Genomic DNA, 24,855 nt, shown 5'->3' with positions numbered 1-24,855 from the left:
CCTCTTTGTTCTTCTCACTGTGTTGAACCAGGGCCTTCATGCTGTCCTGCACTCTGGCGCTCAGCCAGCCCTTCCTTACCCCCAGTATCCTGTGCACTATTACTTGCCTCTCTCTCCGCTCACCCCAATATGAACCTCAGTTCTCTCTGTGAGGTTGACTGCATGTGCTTTTAAAGGAAAGTAATTTGAGAACACAGGTTCATTTTCAATCATGACAGAGATTTATTGTCCTCGAGTGTTTTTTGTATCAGTCTTTGCTTCTTGGTAAGACCATGTGGTCCCAGTATCATAAAGGCTGGTTCTTACTGTTTGAATGATTATTGTATGTTTAAAGTATGATATCGAGCCTATAATATAACGCTACAACTTGTATATAAAGAGTGGTATCTTACCTGAAGAATGAAATTTTTCATTTACTATGTCAGTCATAGTCTTGCCAGTCACCTGGAGACAGAAGCAGACCTTGTAGTGGCTAGGTTAGTTCACGTGTAGAAATAGCAAGATGGAATTGACCGTGTAAAGATGGATGAGGAACTGAGGGACCTAGGTGCCTAACAAGTGGTGCCAGTCCTTGAGAATGCCTCAAGTAGGAAACGTAATGGGCCAAGACTTTGAGAACACTAAGGGAAAAAAGAAGGTAGGATGACAATTTACCATGGAAACTTGAATGACCCATAGGATGGCCATTTTATCCAGTTTACCCCTCTCTATCTGAATAGGCTCTTTCCCATGCTAAAATCCTGAGAAATTCTGTGTGGTGCTATTGAAAGGGAACTGTGTCTCTTACAAATATTTATTATCTCAAATAAATCAATAGGACTATAAAAATATTAAATGTGAAATGTGAATTCTCAGCCAGTGTGGATGGAGAGAGTTATTTTGGACTGAGAGGTCATTCTTTCCTAAATTCTGCTCCTGAAACAGTTTCCATAAGCAGTTCCTGCTTTCTACATCTTCTTTTCAACACTCCTTTTTAATTCGTTATCATCTAGTTATTAAACGTTTTTGCACTTTTTCCTTCTCTCAAGCTCCTCAAACTACTGAGGTCAGGGATGAGATACATGGGGCTTCTGTGATTCAAGGGCACTGAGGAAGACCAAGGCAATATTGTGACAGAGGTATCCATTTCTATTTACAATCTACCCCTTTTTAATTTATTTTAACACCAGATACGTCTGTATAACATGAGGCTTTCTCCTTCAGAGCAACAGGATATTGTGTGAGATCTTTGGCAGTGGTACCCAGAAACTTCAGGTAAACCCTGTTGCTGTGAGTTCAGCATCTGGAAGTGTCACTCCCAAACATCTGAGTCCTGGGGAGCTGTAGAAAGTTAAGACATTCTCAGATGGGGCAGTGGAGGAGGAAGTATCCCAAAGTTGAGAAAGCCCAAATCAGTCCTGGCCTAACATATTCGCCACCAACACATGCCCCTTCTTTAAAAAAAAAAAACTTCGTTTTCAGCCATGGTCTCTATTCACTTTGGATTGAACTTCAACTAGCTTATTTTCAAGCATGCTTCTAACTTGGCACAGCTCTGGGAAAAATCCCATAACTGAGCCATCTGGGTTGGATGAAAGAGGGAGTTTTTCTATTTGATTTCTCACATTTTGTTTCTCTTTGTTTTTAATGAGGAAAAAGTCATTATGAAGTAACCAAATTATTGCATAATATTAATGAAACAGGAGAAATCTTTTCAACTCTATACTATTTCTAAAGAATCCCATATTAGAAGGTCCCTCTGTTGTCTCTGAATTGTGGTGTAGAATGAATGTTTTTGGTGAATTGACTTGAGTAAATAACTAATAATGGTCAGAAAATAAAGTTCTCTTTGGGTGGTCTGAAATTCAGCAGTGTTTATTTCTTTTCAGACTCAGCAAAGATTTTTTTTTCCAGTGAAACATATTTTAGCATTTTATGCTCTGGATTGACTTAGTGTGGTTGTAATTGAAATCATTAGGCAGATGTAATTTTTCATTTTTTCTTAAAGACCAGCATTAACTGCTTTATGATTCAAAGAATCTGAAATTAAGAGATGTCGGAAAGTTGTTTAATCTCTGATAACTTTGAAAACAACTTTGACCAAGTAGACTAATATATTATAAACTGCTTTGCAGTCCAGAGTTACTTGTTTGAATCTTACGTCAACTGAAACCTTAAAATTAAGAAACTAAGTAAAAGGCTTCCTCTGTGCTTGCTATCCCAGGCACAGGATGCTAGGTCCTGGGAACATGATGATGAAAAGGCAGTTTTGGTCCCTGTTGGTTATAGTCAAACAGCAGAGGCAGATGTTATACAAACCATTACACAGATGTGCGTGCTACAAAGGGAAAGTACAATGCACAAAGATTATATATGACCTTTAGAGGGGATGGGGTTATTAGGGAAGGCTTTCATTTGAAGAAATTTCGTAGTGAAGAAATTTCATTCATACAAGGCAAATGAATAATGTATAATATATAATAAAATAGTAGTAGTTATATGTTGGATCAAACATTGTGTTGGTAATCACCTATTCTTATCCTTTTATGTGTCTTCCTGTACTAATCCCTCCCATGAAAGCTTCTTGGGGAAGGGAAAACCCTGACATCCGAGGTTTGTAACTATTTCATGTCAAAGGGCTATGTTTATAATAGGCCCTAAGTAATATTTATCAAATTAATATGTCATATTATTTTTTCTTTTCATCGTGCAAGGATAATTTAGTACAGTTGTATCATTGAACATATATTATTGTTAATATCATTGCTGTCATAATATCACACTGCTCATAGCATTGCAAAAATAGGTTATATGAAGATACAAGTTAAGAAAAATACTTTTTAATTAATATGCCATAACCACTATTATTTGTAACTCTAGTAAATCTACAGCAACGTGCCTCCCCCCAGAACATGATATTCCTTTATATATTTGGGGCCTGTGCATTGCTCTCAACTTCTGTGATAGAAATCATGAGGATTATTTTACGGTTGCAATTCACTTTTTGTTTGTTTTATTTATTTGTTCTGGGATCTAAATCAGTTTCATAAAAGTTTTGTCTAAGAATGTAAATCATAAAACTAGTTTTGTTGAAAAATGTTAAAAAATCATGAAAGGAGGCCTACTTTTCTTTCAGCATCAGGAATAGGTAAATGCATACCGATTAAATGGAGCATGGACTTGTGATAGTAAATTTAGCCTATGAGTATGCTCATTTTATAGTATTCACTCAGGCTTAAAATATCCTCTAATTCCTCTGAGAGAGTAAAGCTAAGAACACCATCACATGACTGTCTGGTTTCTGAAATGCTAAATCTTTATAAAAGCCTTATGCATTTTGAGTAATAATAAAGCAAGTGCTGGCTTGTTAAGCAGGATAATCTGATCCATGCACTGTATAAGCCAGAATGTAATTTTAGATACTATGGTGTTCTATCACGGATGATTCCATAATTTTCAAAAGAATTTGTCTAATTGTAAGAGTATATTTTCTTGGAAAATAAATTCATTTTGATGTTTAAATTATTTTAAGATTCCATTTGAGGAATCTTTTATTTATAAATATTTTATTTTATTTACTTTTTTATTTATTTATTTTTTTGTGTGTGAGGAAGATCAGCCCTGTGCTAACCTCTACCAATCCTCCTCTTTTTTTTGCTGAGGAAGACTGGCCCTGGGCTAACATCTGTGCCCATCTTCCTCCACTTTTTATGGGATGCCACCACAGCATGGCTTGCCAAGCGGTGCATCGGTGCGCACCGGGATCTGAACCGGCGAACCCCGGGCCGGCCCCTATAAATATTTTATTTTAAATTAAAATATTCATCACATTTCTCTAGTCATGGAGAGTATAGTGGGTAAAGTGTTCCAAGATAAAAATGATTGCCATTTCATTGTGACTAATTCAAAAAAAAGTTTATTACCAAATAATTAGGGAAAATGGAAATCACAGTCTGGCTTGTAGGTTAGCTCAAGTCACTAATTCTTTTAATAAGTACTTTTGAGCATCTTTTTTGGGCTAGGTACTGTACTAGGCGTTAGGTGCCCTTGGGAAAGAAAACAAGGCAAAGTAAGCAAAATAGACCATTGTAGTCTTTTTTTCATGTAGTCTTCCCACTGACTTTTTTCATGTAGTCTTCCCACTGACTTTTAAGCACTTCATTCTTTGTATGTCTTAACCTACCATTCAGAATGTATTTACTTTAGGGGCCAGCCCCATGGCTTAGTGGTTAAGTGCGCGTGCTCCGCTGCTGGCGGCCTGGGTTCAGATCCCGGGCGCGCACCGATGCACCGCTTCTCTGGCCATGCTGAGGCCGCGTCCCACATACAGCAACTAGAAGACTGTGCAACTATGACATACAACTATCTACTGGGGCTTTGGGGGGAAAAATAAATAAATAAATAAATTTAAGAATGTATTTACTTTAAACTTTATGCATATTTCTAACAAGCTTATTTGATTTCTTGGCCTATTGAAGGGGATTGCCACTGAAGGCATGTATAATGTATACTGACAACACAGATGATAACTAACAAATTCACACAGATAGAAGCCACACTTGCCAAGGGATCACAGTAGTAATTTAAAGTAATATTTCTCTGGCTCTGCCCCAATCTGCTGCATGAGAACATCAATCTTTCCTTTCCTCCAGATTTCTTCCCAAACACTTCTGAGAGTCCCCTGGGGGTATCTTAACCAGAGTTTCTTAAAATAGTAGTCATCTTCTCCATTTCCAGATCATTGCGGTAGTAGCACCCATCACCACCAACCAGGCATTAGCCATGCAGCAGATGGCAGCCACTAGCACTATGATCAATGCCTACCGAATTCTGGAACCATTGCTATTATGGCCTTGTTCTCTCCATCTCCACAGAGATTAGAGTAAAACTTTTCATATTAGAGTAAGCTAAGCTGCTATAATTATAATATGCAACAAAAATGCAGTGGCCGAAGGAATGTAGAAATGTATTTCTCTTTCACATAACAGTCCAGATTAGTGTTCATTTCAGCAAGGAATTCTCACGCAACCGTTTAAGAAGAACTGGGGCTCTGCCCATCTTCAACACATAGATTCCAAGGTGATTCTGCTTCCTGCCCTCCCAGCCAGCAGAGGGGGAAGAGCCTATGGGGGTGACACACTCACTTCTCCAAAGCCTCAGCTCATATTCTGTTGGTGAGAACTGGACACATGGTCCCACCTACCCTGAAAAGGGGGCTGAGAAGCACCAGCCCGGGCTGGGCCACTCTCCAGCTACAACTCTGTTATTATGCCTTTTTATGGACAGCAAGCTGGCACCTCCATCCCTCTCTTATTTCACTGTCCTATACCTTTCATTGCAGCCCCCTAGCTCTAACCCCTAGAGCAGCTGAGGGCATTCTTGGTCACATAATTTATTCCATTTTTACCCTAGGCGGGTCCCTTTCCCATCCATATAAACATCTTTTCTAAACCTTTACTGCTCTTCTCAAATCCAGTGTCCTTCCCACCTATCGCCAGCCTTAAAAGATGACCTGCCGTCCCACCGCAGAGTAAAAATAGACATCCTCAACTATGAACCACTTCACCCCTCTTCCCAACACGGCCGCTGTTTTCTTCCTATCTCAGAGGAAGATGCATCCTAGCTTTTTTATTGAGCCCACTCTTTTTCTAATCTTATTCTTGTCTATTTCATCCGGGATCTTGTTCTGTAAAGTAATCCTGCTTTCTCATAATTTGAATCTCATTATCTCCCCAGTAAAATGTTCAATCCTTGAGGATGTAAACATGCTTTTGTTTTGCTTTGTGCTATTTTTTATTCCCCCCTCTCCTTTTTTTCTTTTTAAACCAGATCTCTTAAAAGACTAGTTTATATTTACTCATCATGTCTTTACCTCCTATCTACTGTCTAGCTTTTTGCATTGCTTACGAAAAGGAGCACGCTAAGCTCCGTGCAGCCCTATATCCATTCAACAATTCACCAACACGTATTTATTGAGCCAGGCACAGGGATTCAGCAGTGAACAAAATAAACTTCTTTGTCCTGTTGGAGTTTACATTCTAGTAGCAAAAGGCAGGGAAAAAAAGAAGTAAGTATTTGTTAGATGTGTCTCTGATATTTAATATGTGCTAAACAGAAAAATAAGTCAGGATAAGGGAGACAGGAGGACATTGATGTTTTAACCAAGGTGATCGGGAAAGGCCTCTCGGATAAATACTTCAGCAGAGGCCTGAAGCAAGTGAGAAGGCTATCCACCTGGATAACTGGGGGAAGAGCATTTCAGGCAAGGAAACGGCATGTACTGAGGCCCTGAGGCAGGAGCATATCAGCACACAGGGGACAGTAAAAGGGCCTGTGTGACTGGAGCAGAACAGGGAAAGGAGGAGGAGCGGCAGATGAGGCCAGAGAGGTAGGCACTGCCAGATCCTTAAGGCCTTCTAGATAAGAATTCTGATGGGGGCCATCAGAGGAGTTTGAGCAGAGGAATGACATGATTTGGCTTCTGTTTTAAAGAGACACTCTGACTGCTGTATGCAGAATAGACTCAGAAAAGCAGGGTGATCAGTTAGGACATTCTTGGAAGTAATCCAGACAGGAGATGATGGTCATCTGGGCTGGGGAGATATCTATGGAAGTGATGAGAAATGACTTCGATTCTGGATATGTTTCAAAGAGCTGACACGCTGAGTAGTGCTGGGAACTTCCAACTGCCCCTCCAGTGGAGTTTCCCTGCCTTGTTTATGGCCCAGGAGGCTGATCAATACAATGACATCATCTCTGGCTTCCCTTTGGGTTTGGCTCGTGAGAGGCTCCTGCATAAGATGAGAATGCAGGATGAGCATGAGGTCAGAGTGTTGTGCTCTCCGCTTCCCCGCTGCCTCCATGGGTTATCAGTGACTGTCTACCTGAGGCTACAGCTCTCCCCTCCGGTTACCCTCTCTGATTCCAGGAAACCTTGCCCTCTCCTCCCTCCTTCACACCTAGGAGACATGCCAGTTCCTGCTGTTGCTAGCTCAACAGTGGGTGTGCCGCTACCCTTTATTGGTTTTCCTGAATCTTGCCCACAGCTTTATAAATAGTCCCTTTAGTAAGCTTTCCTCAAATTTTTGCAGTCTTAACTCATACTGGGAGCTAGTGCATTGAATATAGTAAAAACAGCAGAACGTTTGTTTTTTATAAAACACAGATAATTTACTCGTTTTTCTCCCCAGTAAAATGTTAAATCCTTGAGGACAGAAGCTTCATGTTTCTATTCCCATGACATGGAGTAGGTAGGGTTTGCTACAGTTGTATCGATGAATGTTATATGTCATGATGCTGCCTGAATCCTTAAGAATTGTCTAAATTATGTTTCATATGAAGGATTAATCAAAAGTGGGATGTGTGTATCCATCTTAGTGCTTATAGGTATAAGCTTCACCTTGTTGGATAATTCAGTTCCCTGGGATCAAAGAGACTTTTAGGACAAAGTTGAGTACAGCTTTCTTATTACTCGTTGTTCTCGTGAAGAGATCTAAACAACAGTTTGTTGATTTTACCAATTATCTCTGAACTGAAGGAAATACTATTTGTTCCCACTTTCCCAAGAACATAAATTTTACCAAATAAAGATGATGCCTTTAACCTTTTCCCCCAGTAACTTGAAAGGTAGATTGTGATTTATTAAAGTTACCTGTGAACTTACTTTTATTTGCATAACATTTTAGTAGCACTTATTTCTATTACATTTGGTTATATACATTCATAAGATTGTCAATGTGATTATTTTCCTACCAATTTTTGGTTTTAGTATTGCATTTTGTTGTTGATTTTTTCTGTTGATCTAAATAATATTTTATCTTCACGTATTTAATTATACTTATAATTTTGTGACTTGCTCTCTTCTTTTTTTCTTTTCTTTTGTTTTGACCTTCTTTCTGTTATTTCCTTTGGGCAAAACCTTAAACAGTAGGCTGAGCAACCTTGAGGTATAGTTTTAGAAAAGCTTTGCTGAGTAATCATTTGGTATAAAATCACAACCAAATCCATTAATAGAAAAAGGAAAGGAATATCTTTTCAAGGTTAACTTTCTTTGTGGTTACTCCCATGAATAACACATGCTAATTGAGTTCATTTAATTATTGCCTAGATTCAGCTATATTTAAGGTCCATATTTCTGGTAAAGAGAACCAAAAATCCATAAGTTTAAGAGAGCAGATTGTCAAAGAATTTATTCATTAAAGACAAATTAAAACCGTGGAATTTTGCTTATATGAAATTGTAGCCAATACCCCAGGAAAATGTCCAGGAATACCCTAATGATTGGATGGTTTGTTGTTTTTTAACTAAAAAGGCCTGGCCTCCTTGTTCTTCTTTTATTTTTGACATTATTAAATATTTTCAAAACCTAAATAAATATTTTGTTTTTTTAGAGATAAACATTATATATTTTAAAGTACATATTTGTTTTGTGGGGTTTTAAATTAATTTAATAACTTCATTTGTTATTAGTATGTTATTAATATATAAATATAAATTATAATTAATTTAATTTTAACATAATGTATATATTAATAAATTAATTAATATTAATTGGGTTATTAATAACTGAATAAGCACTTGACTTTACTGAAGTGAGAGTGGTTTTGAAATCTGTGGGCTCTAATCCACTCGAGAACTAATTGTTTAGGGAGTATCACCAAACAGCAGTGCCTTTCACCTCTACTTGACTCTATTAACAGGTATATTATGTGGAGTATTATTTATAGTTGTTATCCATTTGGAAAATCACAAAGTGAAATAATGAAAAGTTAACAGGCATTGACTTAAATAATTTTATTTTTCTGAAAGTTTGCTAAACTTTCTGTGAGAGACACAATTTAATTTAAACCTCCACTTTCCTGGGAAAGATGGTGATAATGTTTACACTGAAATCCCTGTGCTGTGTACAGGAGAGGAAGAGACCTGAAAAGGTGGGACTGATGGCAGCCACTTGTTTGAGAAGCTGCCTTGTTCAGGCTTCAAGGCAGACTGCACCTCCTTCAGCCATTTCCTAGCTCAGTGACCTCACACAATTTACTTATTTAGGCCCTCAATTAAGTGAGAGCAGTTTGCTATGTTATTTGTTTTCACACTCTGCCCCATGGAGCACTAGGGTTTCTTGGAGTCTCCTCAGGAGTCCTATGGTGGGTAGAATGGGAGGCCCAACAGGAGCAGTTTCTCTTGTAATTGATTGGCCCTGAGCTAAATCTGTTGTCAATCTTCCTCTTTTTCTTTTTTTCTCCCCAAAGCCCCAGTACATAGTTGTATATCCTAGTTGTAGGTCCTTCTAGTTCTTCTATGTGGGACACTGCCTCAGCATGGCTTGATGAGTGGTGAGTAGGTCCACGCCCAGGATCCAAACTGGCGAACCCTGGGCTGCCAAAGCAGAACTTGTGAACTTAACCACTATGGCACCGAGCTGGCCCAAGTTTCTTCCAATAAAGGCCCAGTTTTTTCCAGTAAAGGGTTGTATAGTTTTAAAAAGCTTGGTCACCTCCAAGGTCCCTTTTAGCTTTATAAAGCTCATCCTTCTGGTTGTAGTCTTTTTTCTTCATTTCTTTTGCGGGGGAGGCTTATAGTCAATCAGGGTAAAAGATAACTTTGTGAATACAGTTGAAAGGTAAAAGTACTAAATTAGTGTTTGGATTTGGAAAGGCTAAGTAAATGAACTCATATGAGAGCATCACTTTCCTTTAAAAAGGGAGGGGTGGGAGAAAATATACGTAGGATTTTAGCCCTGGAAGAAAATCCCCATACTTGGACAAAAGCTTGAAATTGGCAGCAGTGAAGGATTTAAGAGAACTCAAGAAAAGTGAAAAACTAAAAAGAACTTTTGGCCTTTTTTTAAAACTTGAGATGATAATCTTATAAATCAGTTTCCTTGTGTTTCAAAAATAGATAATATGCCCTATTATTTGCTTTGGGCAAATTTTTTAAGCTTTCTGGAGTCTCTATGAATTAGAGTAAATTGGTATTATTCATATTTCATAATACATTACTTCAAAAGTTATTCATGGCTATTTTTAATTGATTTGTTCATGTAAACAGAAAATGTAAAAGCTACTTGAGTTATAGTTTCATATTGTCTCTGGAATATCCAAACAGGCATCTGTATTAAAACTAAATAGTTAGGTCAGTTTTCTAGCTATTTTATAGAGACCTGAATTTTTTTTGTCATCTCACTGGGATGAGAACAAAGGAAGTAGTGGTTATTCTTGGAACTCACATTCAGCAATTCCTTACAGTTTCTTTCTCTACGTGGTATAATTGGTTAATAGCACAAATTCCAGAGTCAGGCAGCCTGGATTCAAATCCTGGCTAAATGACCTTGAGCATGTCATTTTACCTCTCTGTGCCACTGTTTCTGTACCTATAGTGGAAATAACTGTTTCCTACCTTGTAATGTTGTCGTGGGGAGTAAATGAATTAATATATGTCGTGCACTTAGTACAGTCCCTAGTCCATAGTCGGCATGGTTTTGTGTATTAGCTATTGTTATAATACTGAGCAGAAGAGCAGAGATTTTAATCCTTAATGAAAATCCAACCTACTTGAGAGATAAGAGAGTCTGTACACTCTAGTAGGTGGAAAGGTGTAAATTTGGTGGAATGAGTTCAAAAAAAATTAATTTGGCAGCATTCTATGAAAAGGATTGGTACAAAGAGACACCAGAGTCTCAGGAACCAGTTAGGATGCTCTGTTCCCAGGCAAGAGGTAAAAATGTCCTGAACTACTGTCTTAGTCCACTCAGACTACTATAACAAAAATACATAGACTGGGTGGTTTATAAACAACAGAAATTTATTTCTCACAGTTCTGGTGTCTGGTAAGTCTGAGATCAAGGTGCCGGCAGATCCCATGTCTGGTGAGGACTCACTTCCTGGTTCCTGGACAGCCGTCTTCTCACTGTGTCCTCACATGGTGGACGGGGCGAGAGAGCTCTCTGGGGGCCCTTTTTAGAAGGATACTGATCCCATTCATGAGGACTCCACCCTCATGACCTCATCACCTCCCAAAGGCCCCACCTCCTAATACACGTTTGGGGTTACAATTTCAACAGATGAATTGGGGATTGGAGGGGTGGGGACACAAACATTCGTTCTATTGCAGCAACCATCGTGGTACTGGAGTACAGGCTTATATGTAGGGGAAGAGGGAGAAGACATTAACCTTAGACTTTCCAACTGGGTGACTAGCCTTATAGATGTAACAAACCCAGGAATGTTCTGTGGTTTCTGAACAGTTTCTATATATTGAGAAATAAGGAATGCAAAATTTAAAAGACTAATAAAGATTAAAGGTGGCCATATCATATTATACTATATTATTTATACAATAAATAGCAAATAAACTTCATAAAGAAGCATGTAGATAAGAATAAGATCTTTTAAAGAATTTTCCTCCAGTTAAGAAAAATGTATCCTATTTTTCCAATTCTTTCATTCAGATTCCTACATTACATTGTATCAGGCCTAGAGATTTGTTATTCTTTGATTCTTGTATCCCAAGACTATTGATGCAATGATGTGAGGAACTCAGACATAAAACCTGTTGAGAATTAAACCATCACCTTCTGCGTTTGATCCAACATACCATATATCTAGAAATATATGTGACATATATATAATTATTCCGAGTTGCGTATAATTTTAGTCTATTATTTCATAAGTATTTTTATTATTTCCAGGTTCGATGGATGATGTACTGGATTGTTTTTGCTCTCTATACTGTGATTGAAACAATAGCAGATCAGACAGTTGCTTGGTAAGTTCTAGTATTGAGAAAGGGCCAGACTAAAGACTCATTCTCAGGTGTCCTGAGTTCTTTTTCTGTTCTGGCTGGTAACTAAGTGAATTTGATCAAGTTACCTAATTATCCAATGTCTCATTTTCTTCATCTGGTTTCCCCATAAGAACATTACTTTCCTTACAGTGCCCCTCAAATAAAGGCAGCTCATTCTTCTCCCCAAGTGCCATGCCCTGCCCACCTCCCACACACCTGCCAGTATCTTGCAATAGAGAAACTTGGTTGTCATTTGTCCTTTTTCTACGCTGATGACTTCAGGCTATTTTTCCTTATCACTTCCTAAACGACTCCTCTTTTGAAGCCCACAGCATCTGGTTTTAGCACTCCCTCCCCACCATTAAAACTCTCATCTACAAACATTAAGACTACTTCCTAAACAGACTCCTCTTTTGAAGCCCACAGCATCCGGTTTTAGGACTCCCTTCCCACCCTTAAAACTCTCATCTGCAAACATTGAGACTGGATGACGTCAGCATCCACGTGGACACCCACTCACCACCAGCTCCCTGGCTCCTCTGTTCCAAATAGCTGAGACAAAATTAAATTAAAGCACGTTGTCCCCAAGGATTTAACATTTTACTGAGGAACAATACTTAGTGGAACTACTTAAATCTCCTTGTGCTATATTTCAGTAATGCATTTCCATCTAAACCTTGCCATCACTTGGAGAAGTCCTCCTCTCAAAGTCTTGACACTTACTATCTTGCCAGTATCTTCAGTTGCCCTTGCTGCACAAACCTTCAGCCTAAATTAGCCCTTCTTTATTTCTTTACCTGGGCTACTAAATGCAGCCAATAAAATCAGTCAGCTGCTCATATAGGTATCAATTTGAACCTCCCTGTTTCCTTTACTTGCCACTTCCTTTCCCTTCTGTATCTGTTTCAAACATTTGCTTTTCTCTCCTTAAACTGTCTTTCTGACTTTGCTGTTCTCATCGTATTCTCACAGCACATTAGGTCACATTGGATTGCTAGAAAAAAATAGAAGTCATCAGACTTAAATGTTCTTAACCACCTGCCCTTATTTATGAACTTCTCTGTATCTGCACCCATCTTTCTCTTCTGCTTTGAAATGTAAGTTTTCCTTTCTCTGTCCCAAAGCTCATTCATTTACTTCTTAAGTTTTTGGTGTAGGGGTTTGGGGGAGGGTTGGTTGGTTGTTAAGTGGCAGAACACAGATTCCAAACCATTCTAGCTCTCTTAACTTTCAAAGTTCTCTTTTTAAAGATTTATTTTTTTTCAGATTGCAAATTTCGCATATATACATTATTAAAAAGTGAAAAATGTAGAAAAAGTTTACCATGAACAATGGAAGTCCAGAAACTCCTCTGTAATTACACTGTGGCAGAGACCCTTTGCTGACTACACTGTAGTCATTCCTTACTTGCCCCTGTCCCTCTACCTCATCAGAAGAGCCCAGATTTTCAGTTATCATGTCTGCTGGTCCCCACATGGTGTAGTAGTTAACTTTTGCAGTAGCAACAAACAACTCTAAAAGCACAGAGGGTTAAAAAAACAAACATTTATTTCTTGCTCAAGCTGCTTGAGGGCAAATCATTGGCTGCAGCTTTGCTGGGCTCAGTTCAGTTTTAAGTGTCTTCTCGTTTCAGAACCAAGCCTGAAGAAGCAGCTGTTCTCATGGCAGGAAACAAAAGTTTAAAGCAAGAGGTTGGAGGTGTTGGAGTGAGGGTATTTAAAGCTTCTGCTTGCATGTGACGAAGGTCACACTCACATTCTGTTAGCCAACGCAGGTCACATGGCTAAACCCACAGTCATTGCTTGAGGAAGAGTATTTGGCCTACAGGGAAGGCACTGCAGAGTCACATGGAAAGGGCGTGGGTGTATAACCCTAATTCCCCCTCTACCACAGTGGTAATTCCTTTCTCCTTGCTGGTGAACAATTTAGGTCTGCACAGTGCTGGAATTCTGGCCAAATGAGATTGGACGGGAAGTTTTCTGGGAGTTCTGAGAAAGAGAAGGAGATATGTGTATGGGGTAACATTGTGCACTTGGAGCATGTAGAGTCCTGATGCTTGAGGGTATGTCAGGAACTGCCGTGGTAGTTGGGCTCTGCAGACAGGGTGGGTCTACCTGTCTGCCCTGGTTACATGTTATTAATGCCCTCTCTGAACTGCTGCAGTCAGCTGGCAGCTTGCCTCTACCTGCTTAAATGGAAGAATCTTGTACTAGAAGGTGTGAATCTCTGCAGGGATCAGGCCACTCTTTTGTTAACTGATCTATAGTTAATAAGTTTAATTCATAGATTCAAACATAGTTGTTTCCCTGATCACTCACTTGTACATGTGAAAACACAGTGACTGAACTTTTAAAAAGCTTTGTTGTGATTTCCTCATTGTTTGTAGTTTATTTTCACCATGGTTTTTTCAAATTTTTTCTTGTTAGGTTCCCCCTGTACTATGAGCTTAAGATTGCTTTTGTCATATGGCTGCTCTCTCCCTATACCAAAGGAGCAAGTTTAATATATAGAAAATTCCTTCATCCACTTCTTTCTTCAAAGGAAAGGGTAAGACATATAAATTATTTCCACAGATCATTTGTTAGAAATGTACATCATCACATGCTTTATGCTATAAAATTAGTGACAGTATTATAATATGGGGGTAAGTAAGTCCTAGTATTTGGCTTCTTGGCATTATTTTTAAATAAAATTAATATATGTGGGTTTGGGGTTTTTCTTCCCAGGAGATTGATGATTATATTGTACAAGCAAAGGAACGAGGCTATGAGACTATGGTAAACTTTGGGCGGCAAGGTTTAAACTTAGCAGCTACTGCTGCTGTCACCGCAGCTGTGAAGGTAATTTTTTATTTACTTTTTTCATCCAAGGTCACATTAAGTCAGTGGATAAAAGTAGGGTAGCTTTTTATTTCAGATCGTTATAAAATTTTGACAGAATTTTGTTTTCTGTTTATTTTTATAATACTGGAAAGAACAGATGATTTTAAAAACATTTTTACATGTTTTCTGTAACTACTCAATATTTTGAAACTCTTAATTGATCACAAAATGAGAGCTAGTTAATAAATAAAACATACCTGAAAATGTCATTTTGTCATAATTTTCCTACTTTATAACCTTAAAATAGTTTTGCATAAATCACCTTTAGTAAAGATGACCATTCTTTCTTTCTCTGTCTTTGGTATTCTCTCTCTCCCTCTCTCTCTATCATAATATCTTGGTAGGATTTCTGGCTTACTTCTGCACCCCTACTTCGACCAATTTGAGGTAACTGATTATTCAAAATAAGGCATGAAAAAATTCTGTTCTTAAGACTTGAGATTTTACTTAGCCAATTACTAATGTCATGTGTTGTGTTTTGCAAGCCAAGTTATCAAGTGAATGCCTTCTGTGAAAACTTGCGTTACGGCTTTCGGATTTCTTTGCATGTAGTAATTAGTGTGGTTTATTTTAAATACCATAGCATAATTGATTTTGGTGTGTAGTATATGGAAAGAAAACAGGCTTCAGATCCAGAAAGTGCTGAGTGTGACTTTCTAAATAACTGTTGGTGATTTACTTAACTTCTGTGTTCCTTAGTTGCTTCATGTATAAAATGGGGATATTATACCTGTCTGTGAGAGCATATTATAAAAACACAGTGCTTGCCAAAATATAGTAAGAGCCCGATAAACTTTAATATGACATGTCTCTGTCTCACTTCAAGTGAAAATTTGAGTTTGTTGCTATTAAGTTAAATTGAGATTAAATAGTATTCTAGCTTTTGAGTTAGACTTTTTCAACTTAGTTATCTTGAAATAAAACAACAATGCTATGGAAATAAATATTCTAATTAAGTGGTGATTTTATCTAATAGCAATGGTGAAGGGATGTAAAATGTCAAATAGAATTCCCAGAATGAGCTTTCACTTTTCGTAGTGATCTTTGGCTCAAGTACCACAATTAATATGATCAACAAGATTAAAAATCAAAATTATATTTAAATTATATACCTAGAAGTGTTGCATTGAGGATTAAGTGGAAACTTACTAACTATGCAGCACTAGACATATAAGACAACTGTATTATTAATGATTATTAATTATCTACACTTTAATGTAGTATAGTTTGCCTGTTATTTAGCTTTTAAAGGCTTTTTCCTTTATTAGTGTAGATATGAACAAATACTAAAATAGCAAAATTTTCATCTTATTTAAGGACTATTTTCCATTTTAGAAGAAGTTCATTTGCTTTTCATTTCTTGCTTAATAAAAATACATTCCTTATTTCCATATCTACTAAAAAAGATCATTCAGGAGTTCCAACATTCAACAATTAGGAATTCTACCAAGAGAGAACAGATGCAATTATCCAAGAAATAATACAATATTTCCCAGAACTGAAGGACATGAATCTCCAGGTTGAAAGGGCCCACAAAGTACCCAGTGCAATCAATGAGAAAAAGACTGACTCTAAGCAAGGTCATTGGAATATTTCAAAACACCAACGATAAGGAGAGAATTCTTAAAAGATTCTAAAGATAAAAAGTATGTCACATTCAAATGATCACGAATCAGAATGGCATTAAATTTCTGTGTAGTAACAATGGAAGCTTGAAGACAGAAGAGCTTGTAATGGTGAAGCTCTCAGTCATGTGTGAGCTTAGAACAAATCTTTTTTTTTTTTTTTTTTCCTATTTTAGGCATGCATATTCACAAAATTTACCTCCTATGCATCCTTTGTCAGGGTAGATATGCTCTGCCACACTTAGGGAATAATCCACGAAAAAGGAAACCCATGGGATCCAGGAAACAGAGTATCCAGCACAGAAGGGAGGTGACAGGAATTCCCAGAAGGAGCTCTAACAGCAAGTCCAGAGTACAAGTGGCCAAAATTGGATGTGATGCGTGAAGGGTGCCAGGACAGGTGTCTTTGGGAAAAGTATAGAGCCAAGAGTATCTAATAGGTTTAAACCTATGCAGGGATGATACTTAAACCAATCAGCACATGCTGTGACCAATCAGAAGACATACTGGCTATAGACAGCAGGTACCACAATGGAGCTGTGCATCAGCCCTGAGCACCAATGAAAAATGTACTTGAGGCAGTGTGAAGAGGGAGAGCGTAGGACAACTAAGCAAATGAGTCAGAAAAAAAGGGATAATTGTTAACTCCAGAAAAAAAACAAAACTTATATAAGAAAGGAAATATAATAATGGAGCATGACTTAGCCCAGTGGTGAACAGCATTTACATCACAGTTATGAGAACACAGACTATGGATTGAACCACTGTGATTTTGCTCTATTGGGAAGATGGGGGAAGGAGAAAAGAGGGTGGAAGAGAACTAAAATCCTCATCTGCTGGATAGGAAAGTAGAAGGGTTTAAAGTGGTGCCTGGAGAGGAGAAGGGGACCAAGCAAAAAAACAAGAAAGCTTGTTGCTTTCTTTTGTTATAAAATTTAGCATTATTTGACTTTGCAAGTGAACTACATGTATTTATTTACACCCAAAAGAAGATGCTTTCTGAATTTTCCATATTTAAAAGCATCATTCAAGATGATTCTATGGCAAAAAACTGAAAATTAAATTTCAACTTGAAAAATTGCTTAGAAAATATAGACATTTTAGGATATGTTTTGGGAAACATAGAGGCATACAAATCCCATTTTTCCTCCTCACTTTAACACTTAAATATAGTTTATAATCCTGCTACTCTGTGAGACTGCTTCCTACGTATTGTGACTATTTTGTGGGATATTTATTTTACTGTGACTTATGTTTACTACTTCCAAACCCTCTATGTGGGGAATCAGAAATCCCCACTATATTGTCTTATCCTCATTCCCTCTTCGTTTATTATTATTTTATACTTGGCTGCCATTAGTATTTAGCATCCTTCATATTTATTCAACATCTGTTTGTTTAATGCCTACTATGTGGTAGGTGCTGAGGCTGCAACAAGGAACAGGATAGGTACGGACCCTACCCTCACAGGCTGCTGTCTAGCTGAATGTCTGTATTCACTAACTGAAAACTTTATCTCATCTTTGGTTGCTAAGAGCCTCCCCTTTGCCCTCCATTATTAAAATAAGCATAAACTCACAGAAATACTTTTCTGTAGAAAGGCTATAAAAGCAATCCTATACCTACATTTCTCTGGCTTTATTTTTTGTGATTCATTGTTTGCTTTTATTTATATACTTAACGTCCTTAAACCACCTCCCCACCTCAAAGTCCAGAAACAGAGCATAAAAATCATCTGAGTTACCACGGCAAAACAAACAAACATATCCTGTAATTTGAATTCATTTTGGAACTTTCTCTTTCATTTGTGATGTGGTGATCCTTTTGTTATCAAGATCACTGTATATGAGGTACCCTCCCCATTCTCAGCATGAACACAGGGATGTTGGCTTCAACCATCCTGGATTTCATTTATTAGAAATAGTCATTAAATTTGCTGAACATAGCATAATATTAACACTATTTGCCTCAAGTTGTACTGTGCCTATTTCAAGTAGGTGAAATTAGTTGCATCTCTGGAGATGTCAAAGAAAGGCACTGCGATGGAAGAATCGCTGAGCCATCATACTGAAGAGTAAGTTGAAACTGAAATAGGAAATAGGTCAAGTTTAAGGAGAAACTGCAAGAAAGCCAATAGTAAGACTTGAGAATTAATTTAAGATCTTTATAACACATAATTTGTTAAAAATATCTTTCAGGCTAAAAATGATTGGACTCTTAGTGTGACCTTTAAAGATCGGTGATATCCCTGACGAGGTTTCCCAGGTTGAACCCCTTGAGCATGTTGAAGATGAAAATAGGAATCTAATCAGAACATTTATTACACCGTAAAGCAATTTTCTGAAAATGTTACTCAGTTCTATGACCTCATTACCAGGCATCTGTTCACAAGGTCAGTGTACAGGTTCATTTTGGCTGAGCAAAGCATAAATATATGAAGGACCTTCAAGGATTTTGCTGAGGATGTTCAACATTCCATAGCTTTTCACATGAGAAATGCAGGTGGCTTTTGTACAGGTGAGCAACACTACTGCCCAATGAAGGACAGTTGAAGAAAATACTCTCAGTCATATTAACCATCTCTTTGAATTTTCTCTGGCAGCCTTTTCTTGGTGAATTAGCAGATATTATAAAAAATCAATTATCACAGAAATTAGAGCCTTACAGGTAAAATTGCTGAAGTCTAATTGACTTTAAATGATGATTAGGTCAAAAATCCTGACATCTTTTTGTCTGCTTTAATGGCTTTCTGTTTGTAAAAGGATTTGAGGATATTCAGCTACTTAGTATCATCCATTAAAAAAGAGAGCATTTGTCCAGACAATGGAAAAGAAAAGTCATACTATTTTCCCTACAAAAATCCAGGGAAGCAGAATGTTGTAATGAACATTGAATTCTCTAGCAGTCTAGTTACCTGCATTTTTTAGCCCTAATTCTGCCACTAATTAGTCATGAGATTTTTGAGCACATCATCTGCACTGATTTCTCTAAGTATTAATTTTCATACCTATAAAACAAAGAGGTGAAACCTGACTTCTAAAACCTCTTATGTCTCTAAAACAGTGGTTCTCAATTGGGGGGAGTTTTGCCCCCCAAAGGGACATTCGGCAATGTCTTGAGACATTTTGGGTGTCACAACTGAGGGAGGGGGTTGCTGCTACTTGCATCGAGGGGGTAGAGGCCAGGGATGCTGCTTAATATTCTATAGTCCACAACAAAAAGTTATCCAGCCCAAAATAGCAACGGTGATGAGGCTGAGAAACCCTGCTCTAAAAGTATGATGAGTCAGAAAAAGCTAATAGGATATATAAATATGTATAGGTAGCTTTGGTGATAGGTTACAAATAATTTTATTTTCTTTTTTATGTTTTTCTCTGTTACAAATGTTCCTCAGTAAATATATTTTGCTTTAATCTTAAAACCACTAAAATATATTATTCACTTAATGCAAATGCAGTCAATTTCATTCTAGGCTTGACCAGGTTAATTGTTGAATGTCCATGGGGAAAAGAGATTTCCCTAAAAACTGGGAACGAACCTTATCTGCAATTATAATGTAATATGTCAAAGATCAATAAGAAATAGAGCTTAATGGCTATTCATTATTGAACAGTAGAGGAAGAATTATTCTGTAAAAGATTGTATGCTTGTGAGATTATAAAGCATTACTGATTATGTTCTTAAATTCTTAATACAAAATATAAAGAGAGTAGGCTGAAGGTTTTATACAAAGGTGCTAAGCATAGTAAATTCCTCTTATTTAACACAAAATATAGTTATATTAATTTAATGTTTAACCAGGAAATGAAATATTTAAACAAAGGCAGAATTGTTTGGGTGTAAGAAGTGAGAATTAGTCATACGTGCAGGGTTCCTTTTTACAGATGCCAGCCGTGTACCTGGATACTTGAGTCGACATTCAGATGTCCCGGTGCCCTTGGATGTAAATAAGCTCTGTGTGGGACCAACTCAGGGAGCTGCTTCTCAGCTAAAGAATCTTTCCCAGAGCTTAAATGTGTAAGATCTGAACCGCGCCCCCTAACCCAGTCAGCCCCTTTGTTGTTCTCATTTTCGTAAATGGATGTTCTGGGCCCGTCCGTATTCAAACCCTAAGAACTTGAGCCACCTGAAAGGTTTAGGAACACTTCTGCTAATGATTATCAGTTTTAATGTAAAATAGTCTACAAAATACTTCTTAATTACTTTGACTTTTGTATTCTCATCATAATCTTTCTGTTACTTTCTCTTCGATTTTTAGGATCAATTTTAACATAAATAGTGTACATACAATCCTGCAGAGAATAGGATCTAAAATGCTGGGATTTAGAATTACCTTGTGGATGGTAACTTACTTCCTCCTTGTTGACTAAGGCTGCTGTTTGCACACATAGTTTCCTCCTCGGACTAGAACCTTTCTTCATTTTTCTTATACTTTTGGCTTAATATTGTATAAAACAAATAGAAGAAAATAAAGCATTATAAATTTAAATAAAACATCAATACGTTTTAGCATTGTTATTGACAAGTGACTGTAATGTCCTATTTGTGCCCTCAAAATAGAGAAACAGTTTTTATGTTTGGAGTAAGAGAATAGATACAGGGAAAATGAGCGGGAAATAGATCAGAAATTTTGATAGTGTACCACATCACAATTAGAACTTCACTATACCATCTATGACTAATTTTGTAATATTAAAGAAGTTGTTGGAAAAAAGGAAAAAATCACCCATCTCATCTGCCTAAATATTTTTCTAAAAATGTTTCTAAAAAGTGTTTCTATTTTGTGTATTTTTCCCTGTGTACTCATAACCATACTGCATACTTGCAACCGTATTATGCATATGATTTGGAATTCCAAGGTAGAGGGGAGGTATTTCCACTTAACATTTTATTGCAAACACAGTTTCCTTATTAATGACTTTTTGTGCTGAAGATGTAAAAATTGGAGGGAATAGGTCTGCCTTTATATGTGATTATTTTATAATTACACCTGTCCTTCAAAGTGGTCACATTGGATATTTATAATTCATATAATGTTTCTGAAGTTCACAATACTGCAATAATTCTCTCCCATATTAGTTCTATTCTGGGCCCATAAGAAAATATACAGTGGAAAATCCGATTTTTCAAGGTGATAATGGCTGTTGAAGATCTGTGGGTCCTCAATGAGGACCCTTTTTGTTTTTCCCTACGGTACCTGGCCTTTCTTGAACCCTTGAGGAGATTGATAATACTGAGGCTATAGAGTTGGTTACTTAAGAGCTACATTAAAATCCAGGCTATAGTGGGCCGGCCCCGTGGCTTAGCGGTTGAGTGTGCGCACTCCACTGCTGGCGGCCCGGGTTCGGATCCCCAGCGTCCACCGACGCACTGCTTCTCCGGCCATGCTGAGGCCGAGTCCCACATGCAGCAACTAGAAGGATGTGCAGCTATGACATACGGCTATCTACTGGGGCTTTGGGGGAAAAAATAAATAAATAAAATTATTTAAAAAAAATTAAAAATCCAGGCTATAAATAGATCACCCAGACACCTCAGGGTTGGTCCTAGCTCACTTTTAGTCTAAACCTAAAGCAAACCTTTGGTGGATGGTGTAATCTACCCACATAGATGCCCACATCCATACCTGTAGTTTGCTGCCGAACGTCTGCATATAAACTCCAGTGTTTACATTAAAACATGCTGCTATCTATGGAGAACTCTCTAGCAGTCAAGAGTAATGAAAAAGAAGAGGTATAAAAAGAGTATTTAGTTTACTTGTTACATACTCGATATCAGTAGCATATCAGGTGCACTAGGAGAATAGAAGAAGCCTAAGATTTGTCCCTCTTCTCTAGTTTCTTAAAATCTTGCTCTGGAGGCAAAATATACACAGTACAACAATAGAACGAACAATAATATGTGAGTTCATTTGTGAGATATGCCCTGAGTAATTAGTTGATTATACTCATTAAAGATATCAAAGTTTGTGGATGATATGAAGCTAGACTGATTGAATGGCACTTTGACTCACTTGCATTCTGAGATGTACTTTCTTGAGTGGGAGGGTTTGCAAGTTACAACCAGCCTTGGAAATTGCACCTGAGTTGGGAAGAGGGTATCGTGGACGTGTATGCCATTTATCGTCTGTTTGACAGTAGGTAAAAAGTCAAGAATTGCTGAGAGAAAGCACAGAAGTATAAAGGTAGGAATAAAGAAAAGGACAGTTCTGAGAAAACAAGGCACCTGTTTCAGATGAACATTAGTCACTTCCTTTTCGTGTCTCTAAATTCGTCTGTCATCCTCTGTTTAATAAGTAAATGATATCTGATAGAAAGTATAGTTAATTAAAGCATGCCAAGAATGTTTAAAGATGTATGGAATCCAATTATTTTTATTGAGGATGTAGACCCTTTAATTTAATAATTCCTTTTCACAATTCAAAAAATATGGTAGAAATACAAAGCTTAAGTGGGGTATGGGAATGGTGTTTGGTTTTGACATAATAGGATATCACTGACTCAGAGCAGCTGAATCAAGACTCATGAATCAAGACCTTTTTCTTGAGTGTAAAATATATGTTAGGAGTAATGTTTGAATGTTTGTAGTGCCTTAGGCTTTGAAATTAGAGATGAACCATTATGGATGAGTTTCTACAGTAATGTTGTAATTAGAGGCAATCATAAATTCACATGTATGAGAAGAAGAATAAGTGTAAAAAACCCTTTAGAAGAATATTTTTAATCCAGCTATAAATAAGAAATGAGTCATCTATATGCTATGCAAATTTTCAAAGTGGATAAGCTTAGAAATTATTTTTTTCTCTTTACAAAGCTTTTTACTTGGGGGGAAATGTAGTTATGTCTGAAAAGTTCAGAAATGTCCCTCTCAAAGCTGTGTAATGATGAAATCATTGAACTTTCTGCAGTGATGGAAATGTGCTATATCTGCATTGTCCAATACAGAAGTCACTAGCCACATCTGGCTATTGGGCATTTGTTGTGGCTAGTGCAACTAAGGAACTGAATTTTTAAGTTTATTTAATTTTAGTTAATTTAAATTTATATACCCACATGTGCCTAGTGTCTACCATATTGTTAAGGCTTTAAAATGACTTAAAGTCAACTTGTACAGTAGTAGATATGCCTTGTCAGATAGTGAATTCATTAACTAAATGTCGTTTCATATCCAAGATTCTCTGGCTGTTAAATTATTTTACCTTGTTCTACATAGAGTCGTTACCACTCCTAACTTAGCTTAGTTTTAAAACAGCATCTCTTTTACTTTAAAAAGTTCTTTCAGGGGCCGGCCCGGTGGCATAACGGTTAAGTGCACACGCTCTGCTGCGGCGGCCCGGGGTTTGCAAATTCCTATCCAGGGCACGCACCGATGCACCGCTTGTCAAGCCATGCTGTGGTGGCGTCCCATATAAAGTAGAGGAAGATGGGCACGGATGTTAGCCCAGGGCCAGTCTTCCTCTGCAAAAAGAGGAGGGTTCGCATGGATGTTAGCTCAGGGCTGATCTTCCTCACAAAAAAAAAAAAAAAAAAGAAAAGAAAAATTCTTTCAAATCATAAACTTCAGCCCCCAAGTGCTAGTTTTTAGGAGACAGCAAAATTATGGATACTGTTACTGTGAGGGTAACATTTTTTTTACGTTTTAAAATTAAATTTTAAGCTGAAATGTTTGGGCATGGAATGTATTGATGTTTACAACTTACTCTGAAATGCATTCAGAAATGGATTGGTGGATGGATAGATGGTAGATATATGATAAAGCAAATATAGCGAAATGTAAATGATATATGGGTATCCACTGTACAATTCTTTCAACTTTTCTGAAAGTTTCATAATAAAATGAATAACCTTCATGATAAAATGTGGAGGGAAAATTAAATGCAAACATATTGAATATTTTAAAGTGTATTTTTTTTCCTGGATCTATCACTTCTCTGTTAAATAGAGCCAAGGAGCAATAACTGAACGTTTACGAAGTTTCAGTATGCATGATCTAACAGCCATCCAAGGGGATGAACCTGTGGGACAAAGACCATACCAAACTCTACCAGAAACAAAAAAGAAAAGTAAAGCAGCCTCCAGTGAATCAGCAGGTGTGCTTGTTTGTTTTAATATATCGTTCTTTCATAACTGGGATTTTGAGTCCAGATGGGTACTAAAATGAATACCTGGTAAATCTCTGAATTTGGGTAGACAGATTTATTTTTAAGCTTATATTTTTGAGCTTTACATTTAACTGTAGTTTTCTTTCTCTAAATTTTCTCTAAATAAGTTTAATGCTTGCCTTTTGTTGACTGTGGAGATAATCCAGCTAAGAAAGTAGCAGTAGTCTCTTGTGCTGCCATGAATTTTTAGAAGTGGTGGGTGTAGTTACCACCACCTCCCTACCACCAGCACTAGTTCTGACCTGTGATCAATACTCTTGCTACTCAAACTGTGTAGTGACATCTGAGGAGTTTTATAGTTAAACACTCTTTACTGTAAGTGCTGTGAACAAATAAGGATATTGACTCACAAGATGAAAAATTTTAAGTGGGTGACAAAAAGATGACTCAGTTGGAAAATAGGATTCTCCAGTGGAAAATGTGTTGA

At 37.3% G+C, this 24,855-nt stretch overlaps 1 protein-coding gene across 1 annotated transcript in view; it reads left to right on the top strand.

Moving 5' to 3' along the window:
- The window catches only part of REEP3 (receptor accessory protein 3), a 98,121-nt gene that overhangs the window by 60,391 nt on the left and 12,875 nt on the right, over nt 1–24,855 (top strand). Inside the window, exons 3-6 of the mRNA XM_087432158.1 lie at nt 11,666–11,742; nt 14,187–14,307; nt 14,487–14,600; nt 24,209–24,356. Of these exons, the coding sequence (XP_087288284.1) occupies nt 11,666–11,742; nt 14,187–14,307; nt 14,487–14,600; nt 24,209–24,356 (460 nt within the window). The remainder of the gene's footprint in view (nt 1–11,665; nt 11,743–14,186; nt 14,308–14,486; nt 14,601–24,208; nt 24,357–24,855) is intronic.

The sequence above is a fragment of the Ceratotherium simum genome, chromosome 6, assembly GCF_057802395.1.
Source record: "Ceratotherium simum simum isolate JZ-2026a chromosome 6, ASM5780239v1, whole genome shotgun sequence".
Lineage (NCBI taxonomy): Eukaryota > Metazoa > Chordata > Mammalia > Perissodactyla > Rhinocerotidae > Ceratotherium > Ceratotherium simum.
Note: the sequence above shows the minus strand (reverse complement) of the source record. Positions and strands in the feature narration are given on the sequence as shown.